The sequence below is a fragment of the Mesoplodon bidens genome, assembly GCF_964165515.1.
Source record: "Mesoplodon bidens genome assembly, chromosome: 9".
Classification (NCBI taxonomy): domain Eukaryota; kingdom Metazoa; phylum Chordata; class Mammalia; order Artiodactyla; family Ziphiidae; genus Mesoplodon; species Mesoplodon bidens.
In genome coordinates, this window is record NC_138166.1 from 23,475,882 (window position 1) to 23,499,988 (window position 24,107).

The window sequence follows — 24,107 nt, forward strand, 5'->3', positions numbered from 1 at the left end:
TCTTGGATGTAATATTTAAGAGTTGTCATGGTTATGACCTTTTAATATGCACTTAAAGTCACCTTATCGTATTCCATGCAAAAATAATTAGTTTTCTTTTAATTGCTAAGGGTGCTCTGAAGATCAGATATTACTCTAAACTCCCTGCCAATTTCTACTAATTTTAATAAAAAAAAAAAATCTATGCCCCTGAGTTCTTTGGATGATGGTGAATACGGCAGATAAATCTCAGACCCTTCTATATGAAGAGGTCTAATCATGAATGCATGAAGTTAAGACATGTTTTTCCTTGATAACTCAATTTTAATCCAACTACTAATTCCTTAAAAATACTTTTAAACCAATGTATGTTCTTTACTTTAGAGATGAATGCTCTGAAAAGTAAAATAAGAAAACACTTGGCACTCTCCTTCAGACATGCTTGTTTTTCTACGTACTCCAAATTAAGTATAAAGAAGGCCAGTGAGAAAATTTACGAATTGAGATCATTATAATCTAATCATTTGCTGGTTTAAAAAGTCCTCCCCCCCTTTTCAAAAATACATTCATGCTTCTTAGTGAATAAAGCTGTGTTCAGATTTCAGAAGTTTATTTGAAATGCAATCGTACCCTAGATATGTTCGATGAGTTGCAGCCAGTATTTATTTACTGCTTACTACGTACCTGGCATGGTGCTGGGAATTATGGGCTGAATGAACCAGAAGCTGCTTGTCACACGGGGCTGACAATCTAGTGAGAAATTTGTACCAGAACATAAATAATCTAGAATGTCCTAAAAGAAGTGCAGAGTACCTCAGGCTCACTCTATGGTTTTATATGTAACTTCTTCCATCATCAGTGACTGACTCCATGGGTGTAGCTATGACACTTCCCACCACACAGGCCCAGGCTCATTTACTAAGGCGTCCACCATGGTGGATGGTGCAGAATGGCCTTGTGAGCTCCTGAAGGACATGCAGTTGCTGGTCACTGAATGTACATTTCCATACAGAACGACACATATTCTTTCTCACATAGCTAATTTCATTCCTGGATGAATAACAAACATCTTCTGATATAGATGCAATGCAAATAAAATTATCACCTGATAATTTTAGAAGTTTATAGTGGAATTCTAAATGTTCCAATGACCTCCTACCTAGTTAACAGCGTAAAGTATATACAAAGGCTACCGAATTTCTCAAGCTCCCATAAACAAGATCAGATAAACATCCAGTGCCTATTTAATGTTAACCTGATATTTTCTGGGAAAAGCCATGCTGTCCCTAAAACACAGTTGTTCAGAAAACATGTTTTATAAGTAGACACTGAAAAACAAAAAGGAGCATCTCTCTCCAGTTCTGTAGTGATCTGATGGGCAAATGCAGAGCAAAGAAGAGTGAGCAAAGGGCTTCCCTGGTGGCGCAGTGGTTGAGAGTCCACCTGCCGATGCAGGGGACACAGGTTTGTGCCCCGGTCCGGGAAGATACTACATGCCGCGGAGCGGCTAGGCTCGTGAGCCATGGCCGCTGAGCCTGCGCATCTGGAGCCTGTGCTCCGCAACGGGACCGGCCACAACAATGAGAGGCCCGCGTACCACAAAAAAAAAAAAAAAAAAAAGAAGAGTGAGGAAAGCACTTTTAAACATTACTTTGTAATAGTTCAGACCAGCCTTGAAATGAAAATAGCAATGTGTACGTAAAAGGCATCGCAAAGGTCTGATTCGCCCATTTTGTATTTACCAAAGCTTTTCCCCGATGGAGCACACTGTCACAGCACACAGAGGATGTAACTGCAGATCTTCCAAGCTCACCGTCTTCTTAAGCATCTCTGCATCCTACTTGACTGCGGGTCTCAGGATTAATATTTCTTGGAAGAAATGCAGTATGTACATATACAGTAGTTCTGTGCAGAAATCTTAACAGGCAATATAGCTATAGAGGCATGATCCAGCTTTTATACTTCCCTAGGGGACTCATTCCTCTGACCTCCACATGGCCAGATTCCAAGCTTGATGCAGAAAGGCACCCCTACAACAGAATTTTTTTTTTTTTTTTTTTTTTTTTTTTTTCCCGGTACGCGGGCCTCTCACTGCTGTGGCCTCTCCTGTTGCGGAGCACAGGCTCCGGATGTGCAGGCTCAGCGGCCATGGCTCACGGGCGCAGCAGCTCCGTGGCATGTGGGATCCCCCTGGACCGGGGCACGAACCCGTGTCCCCTGCATTGGCAGGCGGACTCTCAACCACTGCGCCACCAGGGAAGCCCAAACAGAACTTTTTGATAAGCAGCTTTCTTTGTTGTAACAAGAGCCAGGGGAGACAAGGCTGGATCTACCCCATACAAAACTTGTTTAAAAACAGCCTGTGACCCTCAGGGAGCTCTGAATTTCTGCTTCACTCTCAGTGTATTACTTAAGAGGACAGTCATGTGTCAGAGATTAATCAGTTGGTCTAAGAAAGAGAAAGATCAGCTGGGAGCAAATCCACAGAGGACCCATCTCGTTCCTTCATTCTCAGTAGTTTAGGGACAGTTCCTTGCTCCCAGACCTGGGGGGGCTCATGTCAGGCAGCGCTTCCTTTGCAACCATTGTTGACAGCACGACAGCGTACGGAAAAAACATGGGATGTGCAGAATTTATTTCTTAAATATCTACACACTCAAGCATTCCTAGACTCTCTCTATAAACGACCACCTCAGTACTAACCCAACAAATGACAGCTTGGTCTCCGACCACCCCCGGGACACAGGGGCTCTGCCTCAACCAAGCACATTCCTCTCTGGCCAGAGTTGAAATGACTTGTGCCTCTGTGGGCCTCTGCTGTCCCTTCTCATCCCTGCACACTCTTCTCCCTGTCAACCTGAAGAGGCAGGTGTGGCCCCTAAAAGTTCCTCTCCTTCCCATTACATAGCCTTGGTTGTTATAACTGTTCTTCAGGCTTCCACACTCTCCTGCCATCTCTACTGCCCCTCTAGGTTTTCTAGGTTCCCCTTAAAGCGTGGCGTGTACAGACAGAACTTCTGACACTTGGTTTAGTTCTGCTGCCCAGCATCAGCCAAGTGTGTGATGATCAGGTCCCTAGTACAGTCCGTTGAACAAGACACCTACCTGTTCGCTCCTCTGAGCTTTATTCATTTATAGTGAGGCTTCTCACATTTAATACTGTATGGGCCTTTTTTTACAGAAAAACAATTTCCACTGGACCCCAACTGGAGAAACACTGAAGTTATAAACATGCCATCCACACCCCTCTGCTTCTGGCCACTTCTGGGTAACTGGTACTAGACTGTCCTCCTGCTATAAACAACCAGAAAACTGAGTGAAATATTTGAGGCCACTGTTGTCAGGCAATAGCCACTGGTCAGTGCAAGCCTGAACGACAGAAGGGAAGGGAAATGCGTGGTAAGTGGGTGGGTCAGTATAAAATCACAGCTTGCCTTTTCTCCTCTTAATTTCCTTAATATACAAGTGACTGTTAAGATATCACTGGAGGGTGAGGTTTACCTACACACACGCGTACCATCGGGTTGTGATTTATTGCTACAAAATGGTTCAGTCTGCACATAAGTTCAAAAGAATTTAGATTAGCCTCAAAATGAATAAACAAGATTTAAAAATCTCATAAAGTCCATAGGCTCTTCCCCCAAAGGGTACATCTGTGGCCCCCAAGTTTGAGAAAGCAACTTCAGAGTAGCTTCATAACTGCCGCCACTACTTACTAAGCTCAAGACAGGGAGTGGGTTTGCTCCCCAGCAGCCCCAGGCGGGGATGCACAGTGGGCTCAGCGTCATCATAGAGACCAGCGCACCTGCGCTGTGATGGGTTTGCTCAGCCATTTTCCTGAGAATGGTCATGCTATTCAAAGCCCCCTCCCTCCCTCTGGAGGAAGATACACTGTTGAGGAAAAGGCTGCAGGCAGGGTGTGTTTCCTCCAGTTTCCGGACTGTCACTTTCACACTCCTGCCTGCTCTGTCCTTAGTCTGACACGGGGGCTGTGACCCCCACGGTACCGGACTTTCCAGGGTCTCCCCGCCTGTGTGTGCCCTTTCCTAAAGTCAACCCACCTGAACCCAGGTTCTCCGTTCACAACCACCCTTCTGGCCCATCTCAGGCCCCGTTTGTAAAAACCCTTCCAGGTGCCACATGAAAGGACGGCCGCGTGCACGGTGCTGGACCCAGCACTGAAATACTGCAGACAGCCTGGCCGACTTCCTCACTGCAGCCAGTCTCTGACGGCTCCTTGCCCCAACTTCCCATCAAGTGTCAAAATATCCATCTTAGAATCGGCATTCAGAACTGAGATAGGTCTTTTAAGGAAAGTATTAACAAGTGTTTTGACCAGCAAAAAGAAGTCAGCATCTTTCTGGCAGCTTCACCAAAGGATTGAAATTTTACCTCTTACAACTACTAAGCTTATGGTAAACAATTTTAGATGTTAACTTAGAAACATGAAAAGAGTTCAGATATTTTCTGAACCAATTCGGTTCTGTGAACACAGAAGCTGGGGCTTGTAATCTACCGGATCACCCTGACAAAGAGTTCAAAAAGGGAAATTAGGCTATTTTTTTAAATTAATTAATTTTTGGCTGCATTGGGTCTTCGCTGCTGCGTGTGGGCTTTCTCTAGTTGTGGCGAGCAGGGGCTACTCTTTGTTGCGGTGCATGGGCTTCCCATCGCAGTGGCTTCTCTTGTTGTGGAGCACGGGCTCTAGGCGCTCGGGCTTCAGTAGTTGTGGCACATGGGTTCAGTAGTTGTGGCTCGCGGGCTCTAGAGCGCAGGCTCAGTAATTTTGGCGCACGGGCTTAGCTGCTCCGCGGCATGTGGGATCTTCCTGGACCAGGGATCGAACCCTTGTCCCCTGCATTGGCAGGCAGATTCTTAACCACTGCGCCACCAGGGAAGTCCCCGAAATGAGGCTATTCTTGCATGATTATTCAAACAAGATAAAGTGTGTCAAAGGCTCTGAGAAAGCTGTGAGGGGCTCTGAAAGCTGCGTCCTGATTCACAGCCACACACCAGCATCCCAGCGAACCCATTCAGGTTTCCTGCGACTGTCACTCCAGTTCTGAAGAACTCACAAACGACATGAGACCAAATTCTCACTTTCGGAAACTTGACGGAAGGAATGGGCTTCTGGACTGCAGGCTCATTCGGGCAGAGACTACATTTTCTGACTATGGAACCCGGCCCCCAGCAGCTTCTTGGTACACAATATATGCAGTAAACATTTAACGCATGCCTATTGAGTTGAACTGAACTGAAAAGTTGGAAATGAAACATGAATATGATTCTGCTAAATTATACCGATCTATTAAGATAAAGCGCCCCTGCTGTATTGTGAGCACAGTTTACGGCTGTGCAATGGAACAGGTGTAAGAACCAGGGCTCAGCATGCTTGGCGATCTGGGAATCCCTAGAGACTCCCACAAGAGGATCTGCGGTATGGGAATGTATCTGTCATGTGCACTGCGACCTGTCTTTACCATGGGATTGGTTTTCTCTTCTCTTTCCCTGTGTGGGTCTAAATATAGCTCCATGAGACCCTGACACTGGGAGGTAATAGACAGGGAAGGCAGATGTGGTTACCCTCCAATGACACTGTCTTTCTGCAAGGATTCTGCAGTTGGTGAGTACCTGCTGGAAGAGGCTTTCTCCTGGGGAGAATTTTATGTATGTGTAATGAGAAGGAGTATGCCAGTCTGATGCTACCCTTTTCCAGCCCTATATTTAAAATAATTTGTAGTTAACTTAAAGTGAAGTAACAGGAAGAGCAGTCTCACTTTGAGTTGAAGAGATCGTTTTGCTATTTATACCAAAAGAAAGAAAAGATGCAATGCTTTGACTTGGAAGTCCAATACTGTCTTTGAGATCCTGAATTTTCTAATAAAATCTTGGCTTTCCCTACAGGTTTTTTATCTTCTCTACCTAGTGACTGTGAGTCCAGTATTTTAAACTTACTATAGTATAACGTACATGTAGAAAAGTGTACAAATCAAAAATACACAGGTCCATGAATCCCTCACTGAGTGATTCCATCTGTGGAATCAGCATCTGAATCAAGAAACATGACATCATCACCAGCGATCCAGAAGACCCTCATCTAGGGCATCGATAATTAAAGAAGGCAAAATAGACCAAATAGATGAGAATAAACATGGGATGGACATAACGGTACACACACAAAAACCCAACCACTTATGATCTGAACACAATATAAACTTGGCAAATTAACCCAAAAACTAGAAGAGAATGTTTGGCTTGTCCAATCAATCAAGCGAGAAAGCAATCTCTCTCTCTATCTCTCTCTGTTTCTCTGTTTGTCTGTCTGTCTATGTTCTCCCTCCATCCCTCATTCCACTTCCTTCCTCATGCCTCCATGGCCTCCAAATTTAAAGACCAAAAACTTTCTTAAAAAAAAAATTAACTTCTAAATAGTACTGTGAAGGCTATGATTTCTATATTATCACCTTACTAGCTAATTAAAATAGTGAGCATTTAGCCTAGGTTATATTAGATAAAGACGTCAAACTAAATATTTAAAACTTTGCTAAGATGTTCCACTGGGGGCAGTTGGTGGTGGGTGGGTGCACAGGACCTCCCTGTGCCTATTTTGCAACTTCCTGTGAATCTGTAATTCTTTAGAAATAAAAAGTTAACAACAGAAAGCTTTGCTGTTGCAGCAAACCACCATTCATATTTACATAAGGTGGTCAGTGTTTTATTTTTAGTCTAAGGACTACAACAATTTCAAAAGTCTTCTGAACATCTCTATTAAGTAAAAAAAAAAATTATTGAGAAAAAAATAAGATTCAAATACTAAGTTCAGACAAATACCTACTGTAAAGTGTGTTTTTTAAAAAAATTTATTTACTTAATTTATTTATTTTTGGCTGCATTGGGTCTTCATCGCTGCGCGTGGGCTTTCTCTAGCTGCGGAGAGCGGGGGCTGCTCTTTGTTGCGGTGCGCGGGCTTCTCATTGCAGTGGCTTCTCTTGTTGCAGAACTCGGGCTCTAGGTGCATGGGCTTCAGTAGTTGTGGCTCGCGGGCTCAACAGTTGTGGCACACGGCTCAGTAGTTGTGGCTCACGGGCTCTACAGCGCAGGCTCAGTAGTTGTGGCACACAGGCTTAGCTGCTCCGTGGCATGTGGGACCTTCCCAGACCAGGGCTCGAACCCATGTCCCCTGCATTGGCAGGCGGATTCCTAACCACTGCACCACCAGGGAAGCCCTGAAGTGTGTTTTGAAAGTGAAGAACTTATTCTCTCCAACGTTATCTAGGGAAGGTACAGCAGTTTACTTCCTTAATCCTAACCTTCCTAACTGCACATTTTCTTTTCTCCCATGCTTTAAAAAAAAAAAAAAGAGCTAACCATAAAGTTAATTTTCTAAGAAAATAAATGTTTGTTTCCCAAAGGCTTACGTGTCCGGAGCGCTCACTGCTTCCCTGTGTGTCCTGCCTGTTTTCAAATGGCCCGCTCACAGGCAAGCCACATCTCCACAACTGTGCCGTGTGACTCCAAAAAGCTCAAGGATGGCGAGACCTGGCATGAAGGTTAGAACGCGCTTCAACCCAGTTGTAAATCAAGCGTCTCACAAATCTTCTCACTGTTTAAAGCAGCTATGCTGCTAACAATGCCTATGAGATAAATGATCGTCTTTGGACTGTTAGCTTTTCCATTTTTGGTGTTTCTTGCAGCAAAGGCAATTTATTTTTACTCACAGATTTAAAACAACTTTAAAAATAACTTTTATATGCTGCTGCTAGGAAATAGCAAGTCTCTAGCATGTTCATTCATGACCAATCTGTTATCTTGAAAATTCAAAAACAATGATAAATAAAATGATGATAGATAGATAGATAGATAGATAGATAGATAGATAGATAGATAACTGGTACATTTTCCTGGTTCCACAAGAGCACCTGCAGGCCTTAGTACAAACTTGGTGAAGACCCGGAAAGCGAAGGAAGTTCTGAGGCTGGTGCCACAGATGAAGGCAGCGGCCCCTGGGCAGGACATGCAGCAGCTCTGGACCCACCACAAGTACACTAAGCACTACCTGAAACAGCTTAATTTCAGATCAAATGATAACTGAAAGGGGGAATACAGACCAATTTTTTTCTTTCTTTAGAAACTGAACTGTGGCTGAAAGGGCCAAGGGCTCCCAGCAGGGCATCTATCCAGGGGACCATGAAGACATAAAGGCTGAGGAAGGAAACGTGTGTGGCCATCACTGCCATGTGCGCTGCAGTGATGAAAGGGGGGTGAGCAGGCAAAACAGACGAGAAATGGGCCTTCCCAGTGGCTGGAATAAAAGTGCTAACGTGAAAACAGCACAGGAATAAATCATCAGGTTGTACAATGAAATCAGGAGCACTTTGAAAACTGGCCCAGGGCTGTACAGGAATAAAACAGCAACAGTGCTCTTCCGAGGGAAACTGAGGCCCTGAGTGGGTCCACTGAGCCTTCCCTGCCTGGACCCCATGGCCTCCTGAGGATCCCGAGCCAGGGTGGGCATCTGGGGCAGAGACCTGCAGCTGCTGAGGACACCGGCTCCCGGGCAGGGGCCAGGGCCACGCTGCCTGGGCGGATGAGCTCCGTAAGTGGTGTGACACTGCCCCACCCCAGGTTCCCCATCTACAACAGGGATTATAAAGGTCATGGTGAGGGTTAGAGGTCAGAGTGCAAGTCAGCAGCACTTCACACAGTGATAACAGTGAGCTCTTCTGGAATGGACTCCATCCTCTAAACAAACCGTCTCCTTTCATCCTCTGGGCAGCCCCAGGAGATAAGCGCCATTACTGTCTCCATGCTACAGATGAGGAAAACAGTACTCATGGGGCTTCTCAACTTGGCCAACGTGCCCAGCAACCAAGGGGAGACTGATCCAGACCCCACACCATCCTGTGAGTGTGCAGGATGCAGAGCCTCAGTAAGTAACTTCTGCCCAGAAAAAGAACCACACAGCAGATCAAGAGATTTTCTGATACATTCCTTGTTTTGTATATTTATATTTTAGTCCCATGTACACATTTTATTTTTCCTGTTTACAAAAAATTTAACATCAAACAGATGATAGCGATACGAACGTTATTATTGCCTTTTCTAGCATGAAAAAGTCATCCGTCAAATGTTGGTGATGGGGCTTCCCTGGTGGTGCAGTGGTTGAGAGTCCGCCTGCCGATGAAGGGGACACGGGTTCGTGCCCCGGTCCAGGAGGATCCCACATGCCGCGGAGCGGCTGAGCCTGTGAGCCATGGCCGCTGAGCCTGCGCATCCGGAGCCTGTGCTCCGCAACGGGAGAGGCCACGGCAGTGAGAGGCCTGCGTACCGCCAAAAAAAAAAAAAAAATGTTGGTGATGATTAGTCCTAGAATCGCTGGTCGAATGCATTCTTTAGCTTATTATAATAACGTTTAGATTGGAAAAATTACTCACAGACATGATCATTTTGGACGCAGAACCAGTGAAATTCACAAACATCCACCTAATGGAAGCCCTTGTTTTCAGGGCAGTTACTCCAAGAGCCCTGAACAATTGGCACCTGTGGCTTTTTTGACCTCTGGTTTGGTGAGTCCTCTTCACCCCACAAATGTAGTCAATTCTTGGCTGAGGAAGTGTCCTCTTTCCCTGTTTGAGTCAAGAAACCCCAGAACATTTTCCCCATTTAATAATGACATTTTAATAAATGACATACACATTCCACTTTACAGCGCCCCAAATATAAACGGATACAGATTCTTCAGGAGAATCAATTCTATACCAACTAGTGGGCACAGAAAACTGATAAGTGGCCAGAAGCATCTGCGGCAAAATGACACCAGCAACAGAACGAGGACAGTCACAGGCGGCCAGAGGGCAGTGGTCGCACGTCTCTGGAGGTGGCACACACGTGCTGCCGACCTGCAAACGTCCCAGCCGCGTGTGTCAGGAGGCACACGACTCCCACCTGTCAGGGCCAGCCAAGCCACACCAGGAGGCAGAGGTGTGTGCACGTGGAGGTCTACGCAGAATGAAACTTCACTGATCAAACGCTGAGGAAACTCATCTGCAGACACGCTCTTCCCACCTCACCGCGCGAAGCCATTTCCTCAGACAGAGACGGGCTTCAGCATCCCACCCTCTCCCCATCTCTGAGAGACACTGCTGAGTTGGGATGTTGATGGCTCATTTCAAAACCACTGGGTGTTAATTAATTATCATCTGTTACTTTTTTTTTTTTTTTTGCGGTACGCGGGCCTCTCACTGTTGTGGCCTCTCCCGTTGCGGAGCACAGGCTCCGGACGCGCAGGCTCAGCGGCCATGGCAAACGGGCCCAGCCGCTCCACGGCATGTGGGATCTTCCCGGACCGGGGCACGGACCCGTGTCCCCTGCATCGGCAGGCGGACCCTCAACCACTGAGCCACCAGGGAAGCCCTCATCTGTTACTTTTAAAGCTCCTTTTAAACTCAGCCTGTGCCTTTTCTGGCTCGACAGAATACCTCGTGAACACGACACGTGACGGTCATGAGATCAGGCCTGCATACTGTTATTACATTACATGGTACCCAGTGGTTCTCTCTTAATTAAAAAGCAACATTGTACATAGTGTCCAGAAGTCACTCGGCCTGTGAAACTTCAACAAACATGCACTCAGCATCCCTGCGCTCACCACGGTTGCACTGCACTGTGGGTGCCACCTCGGTCTACCTCTCCCTCGTCACCTAGATGAGAGGATGCAAGCCTAGAAGGGGAATAAAGTCCAACCTCTCCCCAAAATGAAGTCCAAGGAAGAATGAAAAACTGCAAAAGAACGCACTCCTGAGAACTGTCCCCACCGTGGCATCAAACACCCCATTCTCATTGGCTCCTAGGATGGTTCAGACCTTGAATTTTTGACTACTTCTTTCCCTGGCTATAGTTTGAATGTTTTGTTTTTGCAACTGGGCAACGTTATGACTATTTAGTAGCCATTGCTCAACCTAAAAAGCTAGCTTTTCTAGCCAAGACTTTAAGGACAATCCCTATGTCATGAGGGAACATGGACTCAGTTACCCACCCAACTCCTCCATCAACCTGGGGCTTTCTCACTGAATGCCCTCCCCCAGCCAGGGACATCATTAAATTTGCATTTAAACAAGAGAAAGTCTCTGGAGGCAGAAAGTGAAGTGAAAATCTGAGCAACTCATCTGACCGACTCTTTATCTTGTCCCGTTTCACCAAATTGCTTAACTGTCTGTTCTGCCTTGGCTAGGCAGACTTTGCTGATTGAAAGTGAAACGGCATAGCTTTTGCCCAAGTAACTTTTGCAAGACTTAGAGGCTCAGTTACTAAAGTGGCCCTGAGATCAATATACTAGCTGCCTGTTCACTGTAAGGGTTTGTGCCATCTCAGGCTGCAAAAATCATGTTCTCAGTGACAGCCCCTACACCTGAGTACACAGGCTGCAATTGCAGATCAGTTAGTCAGCCTACAGGGACCTCCCTGGTGGTCCAGTGAGTAAGAATCCGCGCTCTCAATGCAGGGGGCCTGGGTTCGATCCCTGGTCAGGGAACTAGATCCCACATGCATGCCGCAACTAAAAAGTCTGCATGCCGCAACTAAACACGCTGCAACGAAGATCCCGTGTGCTGCAACTAAGACCCGGCACAGCCTAAGTAAATAAATATTAAAAAGTAAAAAAAAATTATTCAGCTTACATACAGAATTTTCCCTATTTCACTTGATAAATTTCTGCTGGAGTACTAAAAGTTTCCACAATGTTAGGAATAAACAATAGCTGAAAAAGGCTCTTTCCTTTGTAATGGAGGAGAATGAACAGTGTATCTGGAAATTCTTTGAGGAAAGGTGTCTCTCCATCAATGAGGGGCCCACCTACCGTCATGTTCCTTGTTCCATCCATTTAACCAACAAAGCTCCTCAAAGCAGGGCAGCTTCATTTTTGTAACAAATTCTCCTTAAGTCCACACTTCCAAGGATGACACTTGCCAGAATGGCTTTGTCTAAAGGGTATGACGTAGACGTGAGCATCCCTGGAGAGCACACTGTTTGTTAAGTGTGTCTCTTTTCATCATAGCTGTTTACACACCCTAATGAACTGAAGTATGTGCTTCATTTAAATCACAGAATACGATTCTTTGCACAACTGTGTAAGTAAATTAGCACACTTTGCCACACACATTGTGAACTGACCCAACTGCTACATCAAGGTGCTTTCTCCCCTGATTTTTTCTTCAAGTATTTACAGGTCTTGCAAATTTACATAAGCTTATGACTCTTTAAAATAAAGTTATACTTTTAATTTCTAAAGTAAATGTCTTCAAGGCTCATAAATTCAATGCCTGTGTCTTATGCAACAGGCTATTACAACACATATGTTAAGAGACAACTCTCAAAAAATACTTCATATCAAGAGGAAAAGTGGGAAAGGAACAATACAGAGCAGGAATTGTGAGGGGCATTAAAAACAAGTAATAGATGTATAACAGAAATGTTGAGGAATGCTCTGTGTTAGTTTTTTGATTCACAAACAGGACTAAAAATGAGAGGAAGCATCAACAGCGAAGAATCAGGGACGTCTCAGAGGAGCGGTAAGGAGAGTGTGCGGGACATCTGACACGGGTGACAGCGCGTCACCCGTGTCAGATGTGTCACCTGTGTCAGATGCGTCACCTGTGTGACGTGTCACAGGTGTCAGGTGTGTCACCCGTGTCAGATGCATCGCAGGTGTCAGATGCATCACCCGTGTGACATGTGTCACAGGTGTCATAAGTGTCACCCCTGTCATATGTGTCACCCGTGTCAGATGAGTCACAGGTGTCATATGTGTCACCCATGTCAGATGTGTCACCCATGTTAGATGTGTCAGATGTATCACAGGTGTCAGATGTGTCACCCATGTCAGATGTGTGAACCATGTCAGATGAGTCACCCGTGTCATGTCACCCACGTCACCCATTCCAGATGTGTCACACGTGCCACCCGTGCCAGATGTCGCCCATGTCAGATGCGTCACCCATGTCAGATGTGTCACCCGTGTCACCCGTGTCAGATGTGTGACCCGTGTCAGATGCGTCACCTGTGTCAGATGTGTCACCTGTGTCAGATGCATCACCCGTGTCAGATGTGTCACAGGTGCCAGATGTGCGTCAGATGCGTCACCTGTGTCAGATGTGTCACAGGTGTCAGATGCATCATCCATGCCGCATGCATCACCCATGTCAGATGCGCCACCCGTGTCACACGCATCACCCGTATCAGATGTGTCACCTGTGTCAGATGTGTCACATGTGTCAGGAGACAGCGTGTGTTGTGAAGCAGGAAAAGCTCTCGGCACCTAAGTGTTGACTAGCCCAGTAACCATGGGCAAACTGCAGAACCCCTGTGAGCCTGGGTCCCACACCTTCAAATGTGGATAATTATCTCCATCCCGTTGGGTTGTTGGGAGCCTGGGAAAGATGGACATTAAGGCATTTTGTAAACTGTGAAGTGCTGTATAAATGCAAGGTGTTATTATTATTATTATGACATCAATGTTTTAGCATCTAAGTTATAGGGACAATACGTTTATTATCAACATGTTTAAATATATATCTTGCATGCATTTAGATTTGCTTTTAATTTCACAGACAGTTCCAGCTGACAGGAGGCTCAGAACCATCTGGTTTAGTTGTTTTTTGGAAGTTGAAACTAGGAAGGTAGATTCTAATCTGTTTTCTCTTCCTAATGTAACTAACAACAGATTACTGGGAAAAAAATACATTAAGCTACATACTAAGGAAAACTTTAGCAACACCACTTTTAAGGAATGATACAAGAATATGCTTATTTGTACAAAAATCATAAATACTGAATGTCTTTGATACTTCCTAACTTAAAAAAATTACATAGTATATTATTGCAGTCACTCGTCAAAGTTTTTCACTGCAATCTTTTGTTGAAGTTTTCTTTCTCTGCAAACGCTTATTCATAACAGCTTCCAAAAAGAGAGAAAGAGAGAAAGGAGGGAGGAAAGGAAGGATGCAAAGAAGGCAAGGGAGGGAGGACAGATTAAGGTAATTCATTATTCTCACTCATAAATACGTTCCATGCATAAAGTCTATTAAAGTATCAGGAAATGGCAAGAGAAAGAAATCAGGAAGTAACTATAAGGAAAGGTTTCTGATTCTCTATTAACTCTGTAGCAAATCAAAGCCAAGAAAAAGTTCTGAAATGCATTGTATTTAAAAATCAATACCTTAAATACCAACAGGTGATACAATAATGCTTCGACTAGACTACCACCTTTTGCTTTTCTCTCATTCATCTGGACTTAATCAAAAGTAGTGGGGTGTTTTTTTCTTTTCTTGTGAAAGAGGTGATAATTTTTTAACTTTCTAATATTATGTTAAAGTATACTTTAGTTAAAAAAAAAAGAAAGGATCTTACAAGTTAATACTAGAAGAAACTTAAAATAGTTTAATTTATCTTGTTCAGAACAATTTTAGCCATCTACTCTAGCTTATGATGCATACGAATGAACTAAGAGATACTGTGTAAATGCAGAAAGGGTATGGCAATAAAATCTCCCTACAGACTTCAGGTATTCCACATTTGCTGGGAAATAAGTAAAACCAGGTTTCTGATATAAAAAATTTTTTTTTGCAAAACTTTCTGAAATCCCATTTACAATTATAAGAGATTTCTGGGAACACTTGCCTGTCCTTAAGGACTTGCACAGATTCAATAAATGATTTGTTTTTATTCCAGACACTAAAGTAGAGATGAATTTATGAGCGAGGGCAAAGAAACTAAAACATGCAGTTTTTCACATACATTCAGTTTGTCAAACTGAGAGATTATATGCAATGCATCAGTTTTCTCCAAAACCTAGAGTAAAAGAAAGGAACTTCAGCAAGTGGTCATAATGATAGCATGTGCAAAGGACTACAACTGCTAAGGCCATCATGACATCATCTACCATGTGCAGGGTTGCATGTCCATAGTAGTAAAACCTTCAGGTATCACATTTCTGCGATTAAAATAAAATCCTCCATAAATGCTCTTAAAACAACTGCTAAGTAAACAGTGGTCTAGAACCACTTCCATATTTCCTTCCACTTAAAGGCAGGAATGAGTGCACAAGGGAGCATTTCGCAGTCATTAATCCCCTGTTACAAATCTGCCTGGTTGTTTCCAAATGAGCTCTGCAAATAAACAGGTAGATCTGTGCAATTTTCAACAGTGAATCAGGAAATAGATGTCTTCTAATTCATAAGTGATAGTGGCTCGATTAATCTGATTTTCTGAGTTCAATGTGATTCAACACATTGAATCACATTGTGATTCTAGACACATTGTGTCTAGAAACATTCTAGACACATTGTGTCTAGAATTATGCAGACTTTTGTTGCCATTTTCTCCTTGCATTCTGTAGTAGGAGTTACATAAAGGATTGGAGGAAGTCATTTTTCTTATTCACCACAAGTTTTAGGGACAAATCTTGCTATTGGGGAGAATGTTAAAACTATGAACTATAATCCAGATTCTAGTTCAATCCTTCATATCTGGTTAATTTTTAAGAAGATGACCAAATGACCATTTTATTTTTTAAATATAAAATGTGTCAGCTCTCGGGCACTTTACTTTTGACATTGTAAATTTCTTTATGCTCATTCAGAAAAGGAAGCAGGAAATGCTAAAGCCTTCACCTGTGCATTTATGAAGTGGCCAGCCATGGCAGGCCTGCTGTAGGACTACCAGCCACAGTATCATCTCTCTCTTTTCCCTTCGCATGGAAACCAGGCAAAACCCTCATTCTCTGAGGTCCAGCTAAATGTCCTCTTTCTGAGACACTGCCGCTGTCCCAGAGATAGACGCAGCCCCTTTTCTGGGCTTCCACCAAAACCCCCATCATGTCTATCATGAGACACTGTGCTACACGTGGCCCTCCCCCTGCTCAGTCCTGCAAACTGTGCTTCCAGTAAGGCCGAGCACAGTTCCCGTGTTCCTCGAGTGTGTACCCAGAACCCAGCTCGAGGCCTGCGGGCAGCACGTTAGCAGTTCTCGAACCCTGGCCCCAACCCCCAGTACTTATTCAGAGGTCCGGGCTGGGGACTCAGGAATGTGCATTTCTCTTAAGTTCAAGGCGCTACTACTGCTGTCTTGGGACATACTCTGAGAGCCACTGTAGTAGACTTCTCATGTATCAATTCATGAAAAAAATGCAACTCTGAGACTCATTTATTAATGAAATATAAACCAGCCCCTCACTCCTGAGGAAGCTCATGTAATGAGTAAAACATGGGAATCAGAGAACAAAGACAAAATTTCTTCTCTGCCACAAGCTATACACACCACTTACTCCACTCATCACAACCCCCTAGGGAGTTTTAAAAAGTATGTGCCCGTGTCCCATCCTCCAGAAATTTTGACTGGACTGGCCTAGGGTGCAGCAAGGCATCCTCTTTTTCAGAAGCTCCTTGGTGATTCTAAGGAATGTTCAAAGTGGAAAGGCTGCTGTTTTTTAAAAAAGGAGTCACCTCCTGGTCTTTTTGGTTCAGTCACTAACGTACAAAACCAAGTAATCTGATGCTGTCCTAAATAAGACACGGCGGATTCCCATCTGAGGACGTGCAGCCGTACACAAATGCAACTCCCACCGTACTTCGATGCACGATATATTATTCATCAGTTGCTGATAACTGCCCCTGATCAGGCTGCTCACCATAGCAGCCTAGTCCGAAAAGCAGCTGGTGATCTACAACCTGGCCAGGCTCAGTATGGATGGTGACAGTGAGCATAAAACAGGCTGGGGCAAGTCGTCCTACAGCCGAAGACCATGCCTGCAATTGAAGTGTCTAATAAAACAACAGTTCAAGGCCACACTGCTCCCCTGGGCTCCAGACCTGTATGCTCTACTGCCTCCTGGACTTCTCCATCTGAGCGCTGCAAATCCCACCAACCAACTCCAGCCCTCCTGGAGCGTTTGCAGCCTCCGTGAATGGATTTATGTTTGTCCAGGCTTCCGAGTCAGAAGCCTGTGTGGCATCCTGGGATTCTCCATTTCTTATACTCGTTACACACAATTATCAATCAGTTCTACCTCCACATCTGCCCGAGTCTCTTGTTCTGCAACCTCACTGGTCCTGGGACATCATTTCACCTGCAGGAGTCACCCATCTCCCTAGTGCCGCTGTTGCCCCTGTAATCCATCCCCCACAACCCTGCTAGAGTCATCTTTCCGAAACAGCAAACACATCACGCCAGTTCCTAGCTTCGAACTCCACGGTGCCCCTCCCTTCACACACAGCTCCCCGTGAACTGGAGGCTCGGCAACTCTCCCTTCCCCTCCCGTCACACTGAATCACCAGCGCTCTTCAGGACTCTGCTACTCTTGGCACTTCTCTCGGAATGCCCTTCATGTCATACATCACAGTCTCTGGGGAAATACCCATAGCTCTTTGCAGGCTCAAATGAGTAATCCCTTCCATCTGGGGCTATACCTGGCCCTCTCTCCAGGTGGAATTCAAAGCAAGGACTAAATACCAGAAGACTTCTTTATCCTGCATGGAATTCTATCATCGCTTCTGTGACATTTCCACACTTGTTATCTATACATCTCTCTTCCCATACTTGACTTTTAGACACTTAAGGGCAAGTATCAGGTCACATTCATTCCTAGAGTTCAAAATGTGGATGGAACAGCACAAACTGTCACCATGGCTTGAACGTAAAGGAAAAAATGCAAAGAAAAGCCAAGGCTGTAATACATAGTAATAGTCATCCTTTTATTCGAAGGAAGAACAATAGTGGTTAACTTATGTAATAATAATTAAATAAACTAAATTAAATGAACTAAATCAAGGCCATGTTTGCTGGCCCCCTAGTAACAGGTGCAGTTGTGGCTATAACAAGAACTGTGTACAAGGCATTCTCACCCAACCATTAGTCCACTAAATTGCAATTTGAGACTCTTGATAATGACAAGTTCCAGATATAGCCAGAAAAAATACTTGGACTCTGGGTTTTTCCATGAGAACCCACCAAAATGGGATATAATGTGGGGCAAAGAAGGAAACCCTACCCCACACTCAAGCTTTCACAGATGACTTTCTTAAGCAAGCTGCTGAAATTTGGTAGGAGTAAAGTTTATTTTAAGCATATGCAACTCACAGATGCTCATTCACCAGGGTCAGACATTTGATCTTATGCTTCAGCATCTTCAGAGATTAAAACGTCAAATCCAGTTCTTAGCTTCTAATGAGGCTAAGTAAACAAGCCACCACTGCTCACCAGCCCCAGCTACCCCTCCTGCCCCAGCTGGCTCAGAGAACTTTCTAGACAACTGAATCGAGTGTTTCTATCTAAACCTGTTGCAAGGAAGCTGGACCTGATGACTCTGAAAATGTGAAAATTTCAGTCAAACCGGTTATTTGGCCTAAGTCTCAAAGCCTGGATCCTTGCCCGAATTCAAGCTCACCTGCTTACGCCCATGGGCTGGATGGCAGACTATCCTTAGATGCTGTGCAAAGAGACAACTGTTGGAATTTTCTCAGAAAAGACAAGCTTTTAGAAGGAAGATGAAAAAGAAGGTATGGGCAGACTCCGATGCAAACGGGAATGACCTACGAGAACAAGCTAAGATGTAAGTTCTGTTCCATGTGTGTTGATGGTTCAGAAATAAACCAGTAATAATTAACTGAGACCAAAAATGTTTCTTATCATAATTTCGAATGTCCACAAGTGACAGAAGAAAACGAAAATGGGATTTGTTCAGTAGAAATCTGAGGGGCATAATATAATTTTTAAATTGTGTCTACAAGGAAACAACACACGGGTGAGCCATGTTCTAGAACTTGGACCTTTTCTCAAAACATACCTCTATTCGTAAAACCATAAGCCCGTTTCTACTATACTAAGTCCAAATGAAAACACAAACACCCACACAAGCACAACTTTCACAGCAAGCCACAGGGCGAGTGCCAGCCGATTTCTTAGGTGTCCTTCAACAAGCCGTGTGTCCGCAGCACTCTGATCCTGCCCCCGTATCAGGGCTTGGGGCACCAGCATGGGGCTATCTTCTCTTACACACCATGATCATCAATTTAATGTTAGAGCTGGCTAGCCACTCCTGTCAAGAAAGTTTCAGACACTAGCTGCTGGTCCTGGAGCTTTGATCAAAGGAAAAACAAAGAGTATTTTCTTTTCAAACAGGGCAGAATTCTTCCTCTTTACTGACACTACCTCTAAAAACATTTTAAAACATGTTAGTGCCATCACGTGGACCGAGTCTAATTACATAGCACAATGGATTCTGGCAATCGGCTTCTTCAAACTTCAGAATAAGTTTTTGAAAATATATGGACTATAAAACTAAACATATGAAGCCTGAAATGGCAGTCCAAAGCCGATGGGAGCTATCAGCCTGTTACGGCTAGACAGAGCTACCCAGGTGTGGACAGATGACAGACACACAGACGCTGGTCTCCTTTTCAGATCTGAAAAGCAATCTACTAATACTTAATTAGTGGCCCAAAGAACCACTCTGGAAGCAACAACAGAAACCATTAAGATTACCCCTGCCCCTTTTAATTCATAAAGTCTGGCACATTCTGTGCACTCCATAAATATTCGTTGAATTGAGAAATGAGGACTCAAGAACCTGGAGCTGGCAAGGGACATGTCCACCTTCACACAGAGCGGGAATAAGGACACAGGCTCCTGGCCTCCAGGCCAGTACTGAGTGGTAGTCCTCTGGTCTCCTTAGAGGAAGGAGGGTTCACTCTGGATACAATTTGGAATCCCTGAGTTTGTCCTCTTCAATACAGCCCAGACCTACTGAACCAAGGATGCCCTCAGAGGAGGGGCCAGGCAGGCTGGCTTGGCTGGGCATACCACCCAGGATCACTTCCGGAGTAGCGCCTTCACCTTTCCCTTTTGCAAGAGCAAGGGGCTTGCTCAACATCCGTCCAGCAATCTCCAGGGTCATTGCTCACTTGGTGATTGAGCTTCTCCACAAAAGGTGTCTCCTGAGGACCAGGAGCAGGAATCCAGACCAGGGGCCAGATGGGTTCCCCATCCCCGGTCCTCTTCCTCCCCTGCCAGCTTCCTACATCACACACACCGACAGGGCTCCCCCGAAACCAGAACTCACACAAGACAGCACAGGCAGGGGCTGGGGGAAGCTCTGGGGCCAGAAGGCCTGAGTTTGAATCCTGCCTCTTGCTGGCTATGGGAAAGTCACTTCTCTGTACCTCAGTTTCCCCATATATAATGAGAGGACCCACCTCGTATGGTTGATGTAAGGAGTAAGAGGACACTTAAAACGGTGTCTGACAGGACCAAGTGCAGGAAGAACAAAAGATACCATATCTTAGAACCAAACAAATCTCTCTACAATGAGTAAATTTTCTAGAACAGAACGGACCAAATTTGATTGATATGGGTCTTTGACACTTTTTGTTAATAATCTGCCCCTTACACTTTGGTCTTTTTATGTTACTTTAACCCAATGACATTTACTCACCTACTCTCACTATTCTATCCAGGAGGATTCTGTTTTAAACAACCACGGACTGACAGGCAAATTAAGTGGTATTTGTATATTTCTTAGAGACAGATCTCCAAGCACTAATAGTAGTGTCCAAAGGGCTAACACCAAGGAGCTGGGAACATTTCTGGAGTGAGAATAGCGATGCTTTGGAGGCACTCCCAGAGTTTCATTTAAAATTAGGATGGGGTCCCCTTGCCCCCTGCCTAGAAGAACCCTATTGCCAACTGATGCAGGGGCAAGACCCCAGCCTCCCGGGTTCACAGCATGGAGTACGGGAGCCCGTCAGTGAAAAGACTAATCCCTTATTACTGAAATCACCCCCACGTCCTCTTTCCCATATTTTTGCAAGACAGTTAAAACTCCAGATGTTCCAAAAGGGCTTTTTCAATGGGCAGGTAATCTCTCCAGAGATTCCACCTCTATTGCCAGTGATTCCCAAACCTGGTTGCCCAACAAAAGCACCGGAGGAGCTTTTTAAAATACAGATGGCAGATCTCACCCCAGACCAGAGAAATGAGAAAGTCTGCGGGTGGGAGCCACACATCATTTTTTTTGTTTTGTTTTCTGTTTTGTTTTAAAGTCCAAGTGATTCTAATTTGCAACAAAGTTTGGGAACCACTGCTTTATGCCTTAGCGTTCCCACAGCAAAGGCGCTCAGCCCCAAAACCAACTCCCTGAGCCAATGACATCAACAGCAAGTACAGACCTGACTCTCGGAACCCGGGCTTCTCGATCTTGAAATTGTGCAATTAAACCTTCTGAGGCATGTTTCTCGTGTCAAGTGGGTTTATGGTCGGTAGTCACGAAGCCAGACTCGCTCATTTTGGGTCTGGACAGGGCACACATGAACCATGGACATCAATCCTTTTTTTTTTTTTTTTAGTTAAGTTTAATATTTTGGTTGGCCTAATGTCAAATTCTTCAAAAAGCTAGAAGACACATCCCAAAGAGAAAAATCTCTGGCTTTTGAGGAGGAAAGCTTGCTGTGAGTCCTGTTTTGAAATCGCGGGGCCCCGGCCAGGAAGGGTTCCGCCCCTGGGGCGTTCGCACCAGGACCCGGCTGTAGCGCCGGGGCCGGTCCCACCGCTCTGTCCACTCCACCGCGCAGCGCGGACACGGGGCCCAAAGGCTGCAGGTGGGGGCGAGTCTCGGGAGTCCCGGGAAGCCACCACTCACGAGAGCCCACCGTCTGGGACGGCGCGGACGGCCGGAGGCAGCTCGCGGCGGCAGGGGGGCCGCGGACGGGCCGTGCCGAAGGGAGGGGCGGCCCTCCCAGCCGCGCAGCACAGGTGGCTGGTGTCCGGGACGAGCTCTCGGGCCTCCGGGTCAAGGGTACGCCGGGAGGAGGGCTCGCGGGGTCGGAGAGCCGGCCCGGGGGCGGGGCGCGGGTGCGGAGGGCCGCTCCCGTTCCGGAGGTCCGAGGGCGCGGGGTGGACCCCGCGCCTCTCCTCGGCCCCCGGGCCCGGGCTGACTGCTGACGCACGTGCCGGGACGCACCCGCCCCGCACCAAGCGCTCGCCGGGGCGTCCACCCGGCGGAGGGCAGGAGAGCGGACGGGAAAGCCACGCTCTGGGCTCCTCGGCCCGCCGCGCCTCGCGCCCGAGATGCCCCGCCGCCCGGAACCGACGCGCGCGTTCCTCGGCGGCCCGGCAGAAGCGCGGCCGCCCAGGACGGGAAGGACGGCGGCGCGGGCAGCCTTACCTTTCTTCTCCTCCAGCGCCGGACTCGCCTGGAAGTGTGCGGCCAGCAGCGCCAGGAGCACAGCGCGGCCCGCCTCGGAGCGTCGCATCGCGCCGGGCTGTGCACTCGGTCGGGACGCAGCGGCGGCCGTGCAGGGGGCGCGGGACTCGGCGGCGCGGGGCGGACGGGGCTCGCGCGGGGCCGCGGGCGTGCGCACCGAGCCGGGGCGGAGGCTGCGCGCTGCGCCGGCCGCCAGGATGTCTAGCTCTCTGGGGCGGGGGCGGGGGCGCTGGGAGGCCGAGCCGAAGGAGGAGGGACCGGGAGGAGGGGCGGACGGCGCGCCTAGCGGAGGAGGAACCGGCGGGAGGAGCGTCGGCCGGCAGGACAGGGGGAGGCAGACAGCGGCGGCCCCGGGAGCCCGGTGCCCGGGGAGAGGGCTTGCGGAGCCGAGCGAGGCCTCGGGAGTTCATTGCCGAGCCGGGCGTTCCCCCCGCTGTCCCTCGGGACGCGTCCCCGCGGACTTGCCTGCTGTCTCGTTGACCCAGCCTACTGCGAGCCACTTTTGTGCCAGGGTTCCCGTTTCCCTTCTTCCTCCCTCCAACTTGCCGAGCAAACTTGTTCTAGCTCCGGGCAAACTGGCCGAGCCTTAGGCCAAGGCCGGATGATGGTACTTAGGGGGAAACCACCGATTTATTCTGGCCCCCAACTCCTCTGAGCACCCCGGCATCCCAGTGGGGGGTCAGCGGCGGCCTGGCCTCCAAGAAGGTAGTTGCCGCGCCCGCGTGGATGCGGTGGGTGCCTGTCCTCTTGAGATGCGCTCTCAAGTCCGAGGGTCCTTCGGATCCCGTCAGGCACCCTCGAAGTCGTCTGAAATAAGGGCACCCAACTCCTGACACAGAGACTAGCCTTGGAAAAATGTGTGTTGAACGAGTGCATGGGCACCGAAGGAGCCCGCAGCATTTCATGTGCCAGGAGTACTTGAAAAGCAAATACATGCAGTAAAGCGCTTCAAAAAGTCAAGCGCTGAGAATCAAGGCTCAGCACAAACACTAGCTAGGTGCCCCTCTGCCCAGAGACAACCACGCTGTAACTCAAGCAGGAGTAAAGCCAGGGAAACCCACTAAGGACTCGGCTAGAAGAAATTAGGCTTTCTCAGGCTGCAGGAACTTTTTTTTTTTTTTTTTTGCGGTACGCGGGCCTCTCACAGCTGTGGCCTCTCTCTCTGCGGAGCACAGGCTCCGGACGCGCAGGCTCAGCGGCCATGGCTCACGGGCCCAGCCGCTCCACGGCATGTGGGATCCTCCCGGACCAGGGCACGAACCCGCGTCCCCTGCATCGGCAGGCGGACCCCCAACCACTGCGCCACCAGGGAAGCCCCTGCAGGAACTTTTTAGCTAAATTCCTTCAGCAAAGCCCGCCTACAGGACAGATGTCTTCCGCCTGTCTACAGCCAGATTCCCCCTCCTCACTAGGTCCACTGTGACATTCAGGCGGTTCAGCTCTGGTCTCCCTGCTGTTTAAGCAGGAATCACAAACCTACAGTAAGTGGAGTTAAAGCAGGACCTTTCCTATGGTGGGAGAAGCAGAACTTTGCATCTTTCCTTCCCAGGCAGCAAGCCCATGGAACCTGGGACTTCTGTAAGTTTAGAGTCATCTGTGTTTGTTTCTTTGTTTTAATGAATCAGGACGACCACTGAGCCTGCTGAACTCATCCAACCCCTGGATGAAGAGGGCTGTGTACGTTCTGCAGTCTGTGGCTTCAGTCCCCTCCACACGGTCCAAACAAGGACTTAAAGTGGTTTGTAAAGAAACAACCTCAGGAAAGGACAACCTGCTAGAGAAGGACACCAAGGCACACAGCAGTGGGGGCACAGAATGCAGCCAAGGGTGCGTCTTGTAGCAGATCTGCTCACAGAAATTCTGTGCATTTACTCAACAA

General features: G+C 46.9%; 1 protein-coding gene across 1 annotated transcript in view; it reads right to left on the reverse strand.

The window, feature by feature from the left end:
- Positions 1–22,404, reverse strand: part of EGFR (epidermal growth factor receptor) — a 197,083-nt gene extending 174,679 nt beyond the window's left edge. Inside the window, exon 1 of the mRNA XM_081244819.1 lies at positions 22,190–22,404. Coding sequence (XP_081100945.1) covers positions 22,190–22,277 — 88 coding nt within the window. The 5' untranslated portion in view covers positions 22,278–22,404. The remainder of the gene's footprint in view (positions 1–22,189) is intronic.
- Between the last annotated feature and the right edge of the window lie 1,703 nt (positions 22,405–24,107).